The sequence below is a fragment of the Ylistrum balloti genome, unplaced genomic scaffold, assembly GCF_031769215.1.
Source record: "Ylistrum balloti isolate Yb309-2 unplaced genomic scaffold, AGI_CSIRO_Ybal_v1 Utg369770, whole genome shotgun sequence".
Taxonomy (NCBI): Eukaryota; Metazoa; Mollusca; class Bivalvia; order Pectinida; family Pectinidae; genus Ylistrum; species Ylistrum balloti.
Window position 1 is genome coordinate 1940 of NW_026781964.1, and position 13192 is coordinate 15131.

Below are 13192 nucleotides of genomic sequence, written 5' to 3' on the forward strand. Positions count from 1 at the left end.
ATGACACCGGGGAAACACAGGGACGTGTAGAGACATCTAACCGTATAACGATATATGAGACCGGGAAATCTAAGGGACGTGTAGAGATATCTAGCGGTATTAACTAATACGTGACACCAGGGAACCACGGGAACTTGTATAAACTATTGGCATTCTGATATTGTGTCACATCAGGGAATTTTGAGTGATTTGTCGTATCAATTATTGGTGTACTAGTACTATGTAACACCGGGGAATCACGGGGACTGGTGAAGTCATCTAGCTGTATTATGGTAATATGTGACGCCGGTGAATCACAGGGACTGGTGAAATTATCTAGCTGTATTATGGTAATATGTGACACCGGTGAATCACAGGGACTGGTGAAGTCATCTAGCTGCATTCTGATAATGTATGTTACCGGGTAATCACAGGAACTTGTAGAGACATCTAGCGGTCTTCTGATCATATGTCACATCGGGAACAAGATTTACTAAAAAAAATCTCGATATAATACAGGTAATGATAAAGTAATAACATTCTCAAACAACCTGGTATCTCACATCCAACACATAGATTTTTAAAATATATAAATCTTAATGGTTTTATATGAGATCCCAAAATACATTTGACGACTAACCAGTCAGAAAAACAATCACCGGCGAGATTTTGTCAAATTTTATGTATCCTTGCTTTTAGAACGAATCTCCGAAATGGTATTTGTGACACACATTGAAAATATGGGGCATGTACACCTGACCGACAGATGATCTCATCTTCTTGATCGTCAAATTTGCGTAAATACTTGAGCATTCCAGCATTCTGTATCGTCAGACCCCTAGGAGAGTACTCTGACATCCTGGTAAATCACATTCCGGGTTTTTTTGACACATATATAACAGAAAAACATCAACAGAAAAAATAAAACACCAATATAATTTCAAAGTATTTTATTGCTGATTAAATGACAAATATACAAAACACACTATACACAGATAGGGATACAGTATACATGTACATTATAAGACATTGGTCACCTCTAAATACACAACATAACTTTATACTGATTTTCATTGCAATCAGAAAGAAAAAAGGAAGACAAAGTTTTAACACATTAAAGTGAATTTCATACTGATTTTACACACAGATGTAGTTTACAAAGGGAACGATGTGGGTGGTGACACCAATACATTTTGCTGACGAACATCATTCATTTAAACAGTATTGTTTCTGTTACATGTAAATATTATTTACAAAGTTTGTTACCAGGGTAACTCACTAGAATAACATATATCTGTCTAGTTCTGTCTGTAGTAGTACTGTCACACACTGTACTGTAGTAGTACTGTCACACACTGTACTGTAGTAGTACTGTCACACACTGTACTGTAGTAGTACTGTTACACACTGTACTGTAGTAGTACTGTTACACACTGTACTGTAGTAGTACTGTTACACACTGTACTGTAGTAGTACTGTTACACACTGTACTGTAGTAGTACTGTCACACACACTGTAGTAGTACTGTTACACACTGTACTGTAGTAGTAGTCACACAGTACTGTACTTACACACTGTACTGTAGTAGTACTGTTACACACCGTACTGTAGTAGTACTGTCACACACTGTACTGTAGTAGTACTGTTACACACTGTACTGTAGTAGTTTTACATTGTTATCCCCAAACCCTACCCACAGAACATCCTCCCTGTCTATACCTACAGCCTCTGTCCACACTCTGTCTGTGTATATGATCCTGAGGAACTCACCATCTCCACTGAGGAGTAGGACCCTACAGTTGTTAAAGTCCCCTATGATGAGGTTCCCCACACTGTCATACACCACACCACAGGGGTAAAATGTTACACGTCCTGTTTGTGGTGTTTGTTTATATGTACTGGGGATGTCACCTCTATATACAAACACTTCCTGGAAGTCAGTATCCATGACAACAACACGTTCCTTTCCATCACCACCGTCACTCACATCGTTGATATCAATCACTGTGACATTGTGAGTTACTGGACACTCTGACATCCTCCATGGTGTATACACTAATGGTTTCCCAGTCCCTACAGCCATTGTAGTGAGTACCATTTGACCTTGTGTAGTAAATTTACAGATGTGTTTCTTCATCCCCACAATGATATGGTTACTGGCTGTAACACATATACACTGGGGTCTCTCCTTGGTTCTGAATTTGTTTGTAAGTCGTCCTGATACCAGCTCCATGATGTTGTTTTTACTGTCACAGACCCACAGTGTGTGTGTTGTGGGTGATAGACTGATGTCAGTGATGCCAGTCGTGTGTGTGACCTTCTGTACTACTTTACCCTCCCTGTTAAGGAGAGTTAATGTATCAGTGTAATAACTGGTCCACACCTGACCATCAGTGGTGGGACATATAGACCCAATGACACATGGAGACTTCCACTCCTTCACCACTTTGGTCTCTGACAGTAGTGCTTTACTTATCACTGCTTTCTTCCCTTTTACTCCTGTTTGTTGTTGTTTAGAGGATTGTCCCTGGTCATGTGATACTGAGACTGACCGATCCTGGTCAGTTGTTTGACCTGAGGTGATAATCGTCCCTACGGCCTGTTGTAGATGATGTTGTGGATTTGTGTTTGGTGTGAAGATGACCGTACCCAGGACAGGTTTGACAGGGAGATGTAATGAGGAATGTATATCTGTGTCATAGATGTCCAGGTGAGAACCACGTTGTAGAGTCACCTTACATTCCTGTAGTTGTTGTTTCAGCTGTCTGTTGTACATCTCCAGTTCTTGTTTGTATTTCTGTATCATCCTGGTGTTGTCCTCTTCCATCTGTTTATACACTGAGAGTGTCTGTGCTGTAAATAGATCAAGTTCATGTTTTAGTTGATCTGTTTGATTTTTTAGTTGCTGTGAAAGTTTCTCAAAATGACTGGTATTGTCTTTGAGTAATGAATCAGCAGAAGTTATATATTCCCTGACTTGCACTAGGTCATTTTGTTCTGTTTTGTTGATAAAGTTTGTAATTTCTTGTTTCTTTTGAGGAGTAATTGCACTGAGTTCACAAACAGGGTGACTTCTGTGAGTTGTTGACAAACATGTATGGCAGATGAGTTGATCACATTTCTCACAGTAAAGATCCAAGCGCCTCCCTTTGTGGTCACTACAGGTGGACTGGCCTTTAGGACGGAAAGCGGATTGACTGATGGGTGTTGCCATGATATGAAAACCTGAAAAAACCCAATGATATTTGTGAAATAAATTTGTAGCTATCAAAATAAAAAATTCTCATAAAATGTGTAAATAATATATATATCTGTAAGTTTGAGTGACATAATAATGTTGATATAGATTTGATAAGGTACATTTCACAATCTCTCACAGAGTACATTGTGGTAGCCTTGTATAATAGTAATAGTGTTTGTAATGAACAACAAATCTGGTATTTCAGTAATTGTACTCGTGAGAATTGGGGAAGTAAAATAACATCAGAGGCAATGTTGGGACTGAAGTAGGGGAAAGGATGAATCTATAAATCATTTTTCAGTAAATTTAGGTGTAAATGTTATAAACCCATATATACAACCTCAGGACATTTATAACTGAGAGTATAACCTGCTGATATTTGATATTACTGATAGGGATAGACACAAGTGATTTATAGGTAAATTTTTACTATCGGGTGTTAAAGTCATAACTGAAGACTGTTAGAAGACATGATGATGAAAAATTGTTATTGAGTAATAGAAGAAAAATGGCTTAGGAATGTGGTGACCTTTGACTTTTGATATCACTTTTCATATAAATAAATATTAAATGAGTTGGTCACATATAGATGTAACCATTAACCCCTTCTCCCAGACTTTTTATGTCTGTCTGTATTCCTATGTATTTGTATATTATATATAATTATCTTTGATATCAATTTACATAGTAATAACATATCTTAACTGTCCAATAAAAAACAGTCACCAATGTGAACCCATATCCTAAGTATGAAGTTCCATTGACAAGTAGTGTTGGAGACCTGGACAATTGTTTTCCATTAACCAACGATTAATTCCAAAAATTAATCATGTTCAAAACTCACCTTTTTCTGCCTCAAGTGGAAGGTTCCTGTCACTTCTCCAAAGTCACACACTTTTTTCTGAAAATAGTAAGAAACAACATCTGTAACTATCTTGGAACATATAATTACTTTTCAAACCTAATACCTAGATTTATTGAACAAAGATAAGTTCTTATTATCAGATGACATGTATATTTGTAATTGTTCTAGTCCTAGGAACAGGACAGAAGTGTTTGTTCCAGTCCTCAGAACAGGACCAAACTGTTTGTTCCAGTCCTCAGAACAGGGCCTAACTGTTTGTTCCAGTTCTCAGAACAGGACCAAACTGTTTGTTCCAGTCCTCAGAACAGAACATAGTATCCTGATATGATTTAGACTTCAGAACAGAACATGAGTGTCTGTTCCAGTCCTAAGAACAGGACAGAAGTATCTATTTTTTGTATTCTTAGTCTTCAGACCAGGACATGAGTATTTATTCCTGGCATTACTACAAAAGAAGAAGAATTTGAGAATCATTCATACAAGATTATTTCTCCATCACCTAAGCATGCTTCAAACCAAATTAAGACATTAAAATCCAGGTATTCCTTCAGATGAAAGATTTTTAAGGAATTTGCCCTTTTTATCTTCTAGGGCCTCTCTCCTACAGCCCCTGGGAGACCAGACCCACTATTTATATCAAACTGATTCCCTTTCATCCAAGGGTATTCCAGAAAATTGGGACAGAATCTTGGCATTCCTACAGAAAGTGATGGGGCTGAGACCAATGGTTTATACAAAATTGATTCCCCTTTATCCTAAGATAATTTAGATAAAATATGGACAAAATCAAATGTTTCCTACAGCAAAAGGATTTTAAAGAACTTGCTTAATTTTCCATTTTTGGGCCCCATCCTTCACGCCACTAAGGGTTGAGAACTACCATTACTACAAATTTGGTACCTCTTCCCCTATCATTGCTTCTGACCAAATTTTTCAAATCTGTTCAGTCCTTCATGAATATAAATGATATTTAGTGAAAAATGACAACAGTTGCTGCACCATGGCATCAACAAATCGGTCTTTCAGGCCAGGTAAATTAAAATCACATGAAGTTTTAAAGATATCAAAATTGAGAAAAGAAATCTCTGAAAAAAGATGAAAAATCTTAAAATAACAAAGGGCAATAACTCTTCCAAATACGATTGAATATAAATGTTTCACAAGAATGAGAGATCTCAAAGAAAAAAAAGAAATCCTGGTAAAAAAATCACAATCATAGTACAACATACATAAAATGTCCATATATTGGTATGTTATCAAACCAACCAGAGGACAAGTTGAGATCCTGCATCTTACATTATCCATGTAGGTGAAATGCATGGCTATTGATAGCAGCTGAATCTATCAAACTTGGGTGTTTTTAAAGCCATTCCAGATTGAACCTCTAGCTGTAACTATGTTGGTCCAATGAAACCTACATCTCTGTTAAAGTACATTTGTACTTTTGAGGTATCATGAAATAGACAACCCTGAAATTTACATATATGTGGATTACATTTTATCTCCACCTCAAAAAAATCCATTTGCTCAGAAATGTTATTTTCCTATATAAGCTATTGTAAACTTTACCTGGACCTCCACTGGAGAAATGTGAGACCCCCAAATTCCCTGTTTTGGTAAACCCTTCCATCCATGAAGAACCTTTGATTCCACCATATTTGAGTGTTGAGAATTTTTTCAAATTTGAGTCAATTTGACTCCACCTATCAGTCCTTGGGGATTAGCCAGGATAAAGGTAGGGCATAACCATCAAGTTATCATTCTAAACTTATAATTCTAACCAAGTTTGGAATATTTCCAATGGAAATTAAACAAATTATGGTCAAAAATGTCCTTTTCCTTGATAAACTATTAAAGTAAACTTGAATCCCCTGTCTGGGGTCATGAAATTAAAAATTTTGGTGAAGCACTTTGAGACCTTTCCAGCCATGAAGAGCTTTTGATTCTACCATATCTGGGTGGTGAGAAGAAGAATTTGAAATTTGGAAACCATATAATTCACAATATTTGTTCATCTCTGCTGAAGGAAGGTTTCTGTAAAATCTTATTAAATTAGGTTTGGAACTTTTGAGAAGTCAAAAATGTTAAAAGCTGACCTAAATATAGTGATGTTTTTCTTTTGAATTCAAAACAAGTATTTTGTTCTTTGAAGTAAGAAAATGATTTGATCAAGTTGACATTGAAGGAAAGTTTTAAATAATATATCAAACACTAAGAAATGAGGTTCTGATGGTGCTGAATTTGTAACATAATATTACAAGAATTTTGAAATTTTACTTTAAGCTGTAGTTTTGCAATTCTATGAACAAGACCCACTGTTTATACAAAATCATTTTTTTAAATGAATAGTAGGATTTTAAAGAATTAGGTCCCTGTATACAAGGGTACTGGGTTCCTGGTAAATGATATATCTGGTTCCTAGTTTATGTAATATAAAGTTCCTGGTATACAATGGTAGTAAGTCCCTAGCATACAAGTTATTAGGTCCCTGGTATAAGGGTTATTAGGTTCCTGGTATACGAGGTTATTAGGTCCCTGGTATACGGGGTATTAGGTCCCTGTATACAAGGTTATTAGGTCCCTGTATACGAGGGTATTAGGTCCTTGGTATAAGGGTTCTTAGGTCCCTGTATACGAGGGTATTAGGTCCCTGGTATACGGTGTAGTAGGTCCCTGGTATACAAGGGTATTAGGTCCCTGTATACATGTTATTAGGTCCTTGGAATATGGGTTATTAGGTCCCTGTATATGAGGGTATTAGGTCCCTGGTATACAGGGTATAAGGTCCCGGTATACAATGTTATTAGGTTCCTGGTATAGGAGGGTATTAGGTCCCTGTATACTGGGTATTAGGTCCCTGGTATACGAGGGTATTAGGTCCCTGTATACAGGGTAGTAGATCCCTGATATATGGGGTATTAGGTCCCTGGTATACAGGGTAGTAGATCCCTGGTATACGGGTATTAGGTCCCTGTATACGGGGTAGTAGATCCCTGATATATGGGGTATTAGGTCCCTGGTATACAGGGTAGTAGATCCCTGGTATACGAGGGTATTAGGTCCCTGGTATACGAGGGTATTATGTCCCTGGTATACATGGTATTAGGTCCCTGGTATACGGGGTAGTAGGTCCCTGGTATATGAGGGTATTAGGTCCCTGGTATATGAGGGTATTAGGTCCCTGTATACGGGGTAGTAGGTCCCTGGTATAAGAGGGTATTAGGTCCCTGGTATACGGGGTAGTAGGTCCCTGGTATATGAGGGTATTAGGTCCCTGGTATATGAGGGTATTAGGTCCCTGTATACGGGGTAGTAGGTCCCTGGTATACGAGGGTATTAGGTCCCTGGTATACAAGGGTATTAGGTCCCTGTATACGGGGTAGTAGGTCCCTGGTATACGAGGGTATTAGGTCCCTGGTATACGGGGTATTAGGTCCCTGTATACGGGGTATTAGGTCCCTGGTATACGGGGTAGTAGGTCCCTGGTATATGAGGGTATTAGGTCCCTGGTATATGAGGGTATTAGGACCCTGTATACAGGGTAGTAGGTCCCTGGTATATGAGGGTATTAGGTCCCTGTATACAAGGTATTAGGTCCCTGGTATACAAGGTATTAGGTCCCTGTATATGGGGTATTAGGTCCCTTGTATATGCTATATTTGGTTCCTAGTTTATGGAATATAAAGTTCCTGGTATACAAGGTATTAGGTTCCTGGTGAATGAGGGTATAAGGTCCCTGGTTTATAGGGTATCAGGTCCTTGGTATCAGGAATATTAGGTCACTGGCATATGGTATATAGAATATTAGGTCCCTGGTATACTAGGGAATAAGATCCTTGGTATACAGGTTATTAACTCCATGGTATATGGATAAGTAGGTCCCAGAAATGTGAGGATATAAGCTCTCTGGTATATGGAATATTAGGTCTATTGTATATGAGCGCATTAGGTCCGTAGTATACAGATTATTAGGTCCCTGGTATACAGGGTTTGAGGCCCCTGGTATATGGAATATTAAGTCCTTGATATACAAGGGTATTAAGTCCCTGGTATATGGGGTTCGAGGTCCCCGGTATATGGAATATTAAGTCCTTTGTATATGGAATATTAGGTCTTTGGTATTAGGGGATATTAGGTCCATGTTATATAGAATATTAGGTCCCTCCTATACGAGGCTACAAGGCCCCTAGTATATGGATATTAGGTTCTTGATATATGAAATACTAGGTCCCTGGCATGCAAAGGTATTATATTATGTTATCTCCTTATGGTTTACATATTAACGGTCAGTGTTCATCAGTGAATGTTAAGTTAAAAAAAAATATCTTTCAATGTGTTTAATGTAAATTGTACTATTGTAACTGTTTTATATTGGAGATGGCTTAATATAAGATTTATAATCTTGTTGCCAGATCCATTTTCAATTTTATAATTTGTGTATGTGTATGTTGTAAATGAAAATCTGAAAATAAAATATTGTTTAAACCAAAGGTATTAGGTCCTTGGTGTATTAAATATTAGATCCCCGGTATGCAAGGGTATTGTTTCCCTGGTATATGGAATATAAGGTTCCTGGTGTATGAAGTGTTAGGTCCCTGTTACAGTAATTTAATCCACAAGTCCTGTACTTTGATTTTCCATTGTTAGGCCCATTGTTTTCACAATAAATAAAATGTTGATTACTCAAAATGGTAATTATCCCTCAGTGGTAGGACTATTACCCATATGAGGATTTGTGCCCAACCTGATAAAGCTAAAAAGGACTCGTTAAAATAAATTGTATGTTGATCACTGCTGGTAAAAGGGGCATTTCTATAGCGATCAAACATAAAATATTCTACCGACAGAACGTTAAAATCAGACTTACATGCAGTCTGAAGTATGACAAACAGTAGTATTTTTTGTTGCCATGTATGTCAATCCAATGCCCCTTCGTCCCGACCCCTACTCCCTTCCCTTGTATGTTAAAACTAGGGGTTTACACAAAGTGCATAGACACCGGGGTCTTAATTTAAACAATTTATAGGTTCAGTACCATCCATCAGGGCTGAAAAAAGTGATGACATTGCATCATTTTAAACATTAAAGAGGAATTACGTCAGTTAATATCATAGTTGAATGACCAAATAACCGTTTTCTGGCGGTATCTTCTTCCTCTTCCATTTTCTGTCGTCTGCAAAACACAGTCAACGTCGGCGGAACGCTTTTAACATGACATAGGGGAAGTCACTCTGATAATAAATTATGTAAGATATTCGGATATTCGGACTTCAACCGCTCTTTCAACAGATTTTCTTCTACTTTGATAAACCAGTCTTCAGCCTGTCAAATTTCCAGACTGTTGTTAAAATGCAAAGAAAAATAAGTATTCGGTATTTTTTGTGAATTTCTGGAAATATTTGTACTTTCGTGATGACAGTAACTTTTAAAACAATATCGTTGTAAGGTAGCCTTCATTCATGTGTATTAAAGAGAAATTTACCTAGGAAAAATACCATGTTTTCTATAAAACGGATAGAAATGTCTGCATCGTGAACTTAATCGAATTAAACATATTTTAGTTGTAAGCTTTTACACTTGAATTCACTGATATAATAACTGTTTCAATTTATAGCATCGGATATAAAACATAAATATATAACAACAGATCATCGTCAACATATTAGTAATTATGATTACTAGGTGACAAAACAGACCACAATACTCTAAACACAACCTAAAAATCTCCATGGTTTCCATGGAATTCCGGGCTTGGGCTTCCTTCTATTGTGGATGTGATCCACGGTCTCACCATACTACCACAATGCTAAGTATGGAAGGTTGTGTTGTTTGTTTTACTTTAATTAAAATGTTTCGAATATCTAATACATTCATAAAATAGACAGCACTTTTCATTCAGACAAAGTGCGTCAGAACCAAACAACAATCAATCTGAAGATATTTCAAAGACATTTATATCTTTTTCAAATTTTCGTTTTATGACGTGTCTGAAACAAGTGACATTCTTTCAAATAATGTTCTATATTTTCTAAAGCATGACAACATCTAGATTGAGGTGACAGAATGAAAGCAATACGTTTATTATGGAACATAAAAACTACAATTATACCTATGTTTTTTGTGTAGAATATTTAATGTCTCAGCATAAAAAACTACAATTGTACCTAAATCTTGATCACTACTTAAGTGCTGAAAGAAAATGCACGATCGATAGACTTTTGAAAGTCATTCCCAAATCGACCAAATTAGATAGATGCCACAATGAACAGACAGATATTAATAGACAGATGGCACACTGAACTAGCAGATATCAATAGACCGATGCCACACTGAACTAACAGATATCAATAGACCGATGCCACACTGAACTAACAGATATCAATAGACCGATGCCACACTGAACTAACATATATTAATAGACCGATGCCACACTGTACTGACATATATTAATAGTCCGATGCCACAATGTACTGACAAATATTAATAGTCTGATGCCACACTGAACTAACAAATATTAATTGACCGATACCACACTAAACTGACAAACATTAATAGACCGATGCCACACTGAACTAATAGTTATTAATAGTCCGATGCCACACTGAACTAATAGATATTAATAGTCCGATGCCACACAGTACTGACATATATTAATAGACCGATGCCACACTGCATTGGCTGATTTATTTACCACGTTGCATAAATATTGATACTTTAGATTTAAAGATATTAATAACATGATACTAAACTGTATTGTGTCCCATTACCTCGCAATCCTTCTGTTGTACTCAACCCATCTCAGGCATACCTCCTGATTCTACCTTACCCCGCAATCTCCTGAACCCATTGATCCCGGTCATACCTCCTCACTCTACCTCACCCCACAACTACCGTGAACCACCTCTTGTATTCCTATCATCCTACACATAACACTCCACTCTACCTCATCCCACAACTACCGTGAACCACCTCTTGTATTCCTATCATCCTACACATAACACTCCACTCTACCTCACCCCACAATCACCGTGAACCACCTCTTGTATTTATGCCATCCTACACACACCTCCTCACCCTGCCTCACCCCTACAAACCCCGTGAACCGGCTGTTGTATAAGCGAAGTGTTCTACCCCCACCCATCCTACACATACACTCCTCACCCTGCCTCACCCCACAATCCTCGTGAACCGGCTGTTGTATATTCCTAGTCATCCTACACCCCACCCATCCTACACACACCTCCTCACCCTGCCTCACCCCTACAAACCCCGTGAACCGGCTGTTGTATAAGCGAAGTGTTCTACCCCCACCCATCCTACACATACCTCCTCACCCTGCCTCACCCCTACAATCCTCGTGAACCGGCTGTTGTATAAGCGAAGTGTCTACCCCACCCACCCTACACATATCTCCTCACCCTGCCTCACCCCTACAATCCTCGTGAACCGGCTGTTGTATAAGCGAAGTGTTCTACCCCAACCACCCTACACATATCTCCTCACCCTACCCGAGTCCATAACCCCGTGAACCACCTGTTGTTCATCACCCACCCTACACAAAATTCCAACCCTGCCTCACCCTACCCCGTCCTCCCTATAACATCAGGTCCGTCCGATTATACCACCGCCCAATTCCTTTCTTACACTACCACACATTTGGTTCGTCTGCTGTACATAGAGGGAGTGTAATACCCCTATTCACCCAGGCCTACACTCCATCTCACCGTTTGAGTCATCGTCATTTCTATTCACCAACATATCAAGGCTTCATCACATAATCCTATCAACAAAATATTACGAGTCTAGGTCTTCAGATTAATTAGGAGATTTCTCTTTAATACTTCTTGTGTATTGGTTGTTGAGGGAACGAAAGAAAACATTGGTGGATGGACAACGGACCGCGTGAGCCAAATATATCACACAGTATAAAGTCTCCGTGTAACATGTAGCTTATGACTACATTTCAAAGTACGGTAACATAAGAACCTGAGTCTCCTTGTCTAAAGAATGTAACATTAAGAATTGGTGTCTATGTAAAGAAAATGTAACATACACCTTTAAATATGTCCATCAGAAAAACATACATCATCTCCATGTATATGCAAGGCAATACATAAGTTTTGTCTCCAAGGCAAAATAAACTATTGCATAGCCTTAAGTCTTTTTGTCATAAGAATGTAGCATACAGCCTTAAGTCACCATGTTGATATAAGGTAACATGCAGAATTAAGTCTACATGTTGATATAAGGTAACATACAGCCTTAAGTCACCATGTTGATATAAGGTAACATGCAGAATTAAGTCTACATGTTGATATAAGGTAACATACAGCCTTAAGTCACCATGTTGATATAAGGTAACATACAGAATTAAGTCTACATGTTGATATAAGGCAACATACAGTCTTAAGTCCCCATGTTGATATAAGGTAACATACAGCCTTAAGTCTCCATGTTGATATAAGGTAACATACAGCGTGAAATCTCCATTTCATTATAAGGTAACATGCAGCCTTAAGTCTCCATGTTGATATAAGGTAACATATAGCTTGAAATCTCCATTTCACTATAAGGTTACATACAGCCTTAAGTCTCCATAATAATATAAGGTAACATACAGCCTTAAGTCTCCATGTTGATTTAAGGTATCGTACAGCCTTAAGTTACTATGTTAATATAAGGTAACATATAGCGTGAAATCTCCATTTCATTATAAGGTAACATACAGCGTGAAATCTCCATTTCATTATAAGGTTACATACAGCCTTAAGTCTGGATGTTGAAATAATGTGACATACAGCATTAAAACAGCAAAAGTTATGAATATATTTACCTTATTGATGTCAGATATCAAACGCTGTTGTAGGTTTTCACCGCCTTTCAGTCACGACCGAAAAGTTTCTTGTAGAAATGAAAGTTAAATGTGTCGTCACACGCTGTCATATACTGAAATGTTACGCAACCTTCTCTGATGTTTAAGATCTGTGTGATCTAGGTACGTCCACCCGACATTTATATTGTATGAGTGACCTCCCCTTATTATTGGCCAGCCAATAGCTGAAGAGGATGAATCCCTGGTCAGACATATGACTTTACAGATAACGACA

The 13192-nt window shown here is 37.8% G+C and overlaps 1 protein-coding gene across 3 annotated transcripts; it reads right to left on the bottom strand.

Annotated features, from left to right (window-relative positions):
* Positions 1-1581: 1581 nt before the first annotated feature.
* Positions 1582-12936, bottom strand: LOC132543835 (uncharacterized). Of its 3 annotated transcripts, none has more exons than XM_060207348.1 (3): positions 12919-12936; positions 4065-4121; positions 1582-3204 (listed from the first exon to the last, which is right to left on the bottom strand). In XM_060207348.1, exon 3 carries the CDS (start codon positions 3191-3193, stop codon positions 1625-1627), a length of 1569 nt encoding a protein of 522 aa, XP_060063331.1. In that variant the 5' UTR covers positions 3194-3204; positions 4065-4121; positions 12919-12936; the 3' UTR covers positions 1582-1624. The 3 variants fall into 3 exon arrangements, with proteins under 3 accessions (XP_060063331.1, XP_060063330.1, XP_060063332.1); XM_060207347.1 differs by lacking the exon at positions 12919-12936 and adding an exon at positions 9183-9251; XM_060207349.1 differs by lacking the exon at positions 12919-12936 and adding an exon at positions 9217-9244.
* Between the last annotated feature and the right edge of the window lie 256 nt (positions 12937-13192).

Excerpts from the sequence above, each read along its gene's own strand:
- LOC132543835 (XM_060207348.1), bottom strand. The coding sequence starts at position 3,193 with ATGGCAACACCCATCAGTCAATCCGCTTTCCGTCCTAAAGGCCAGTCC.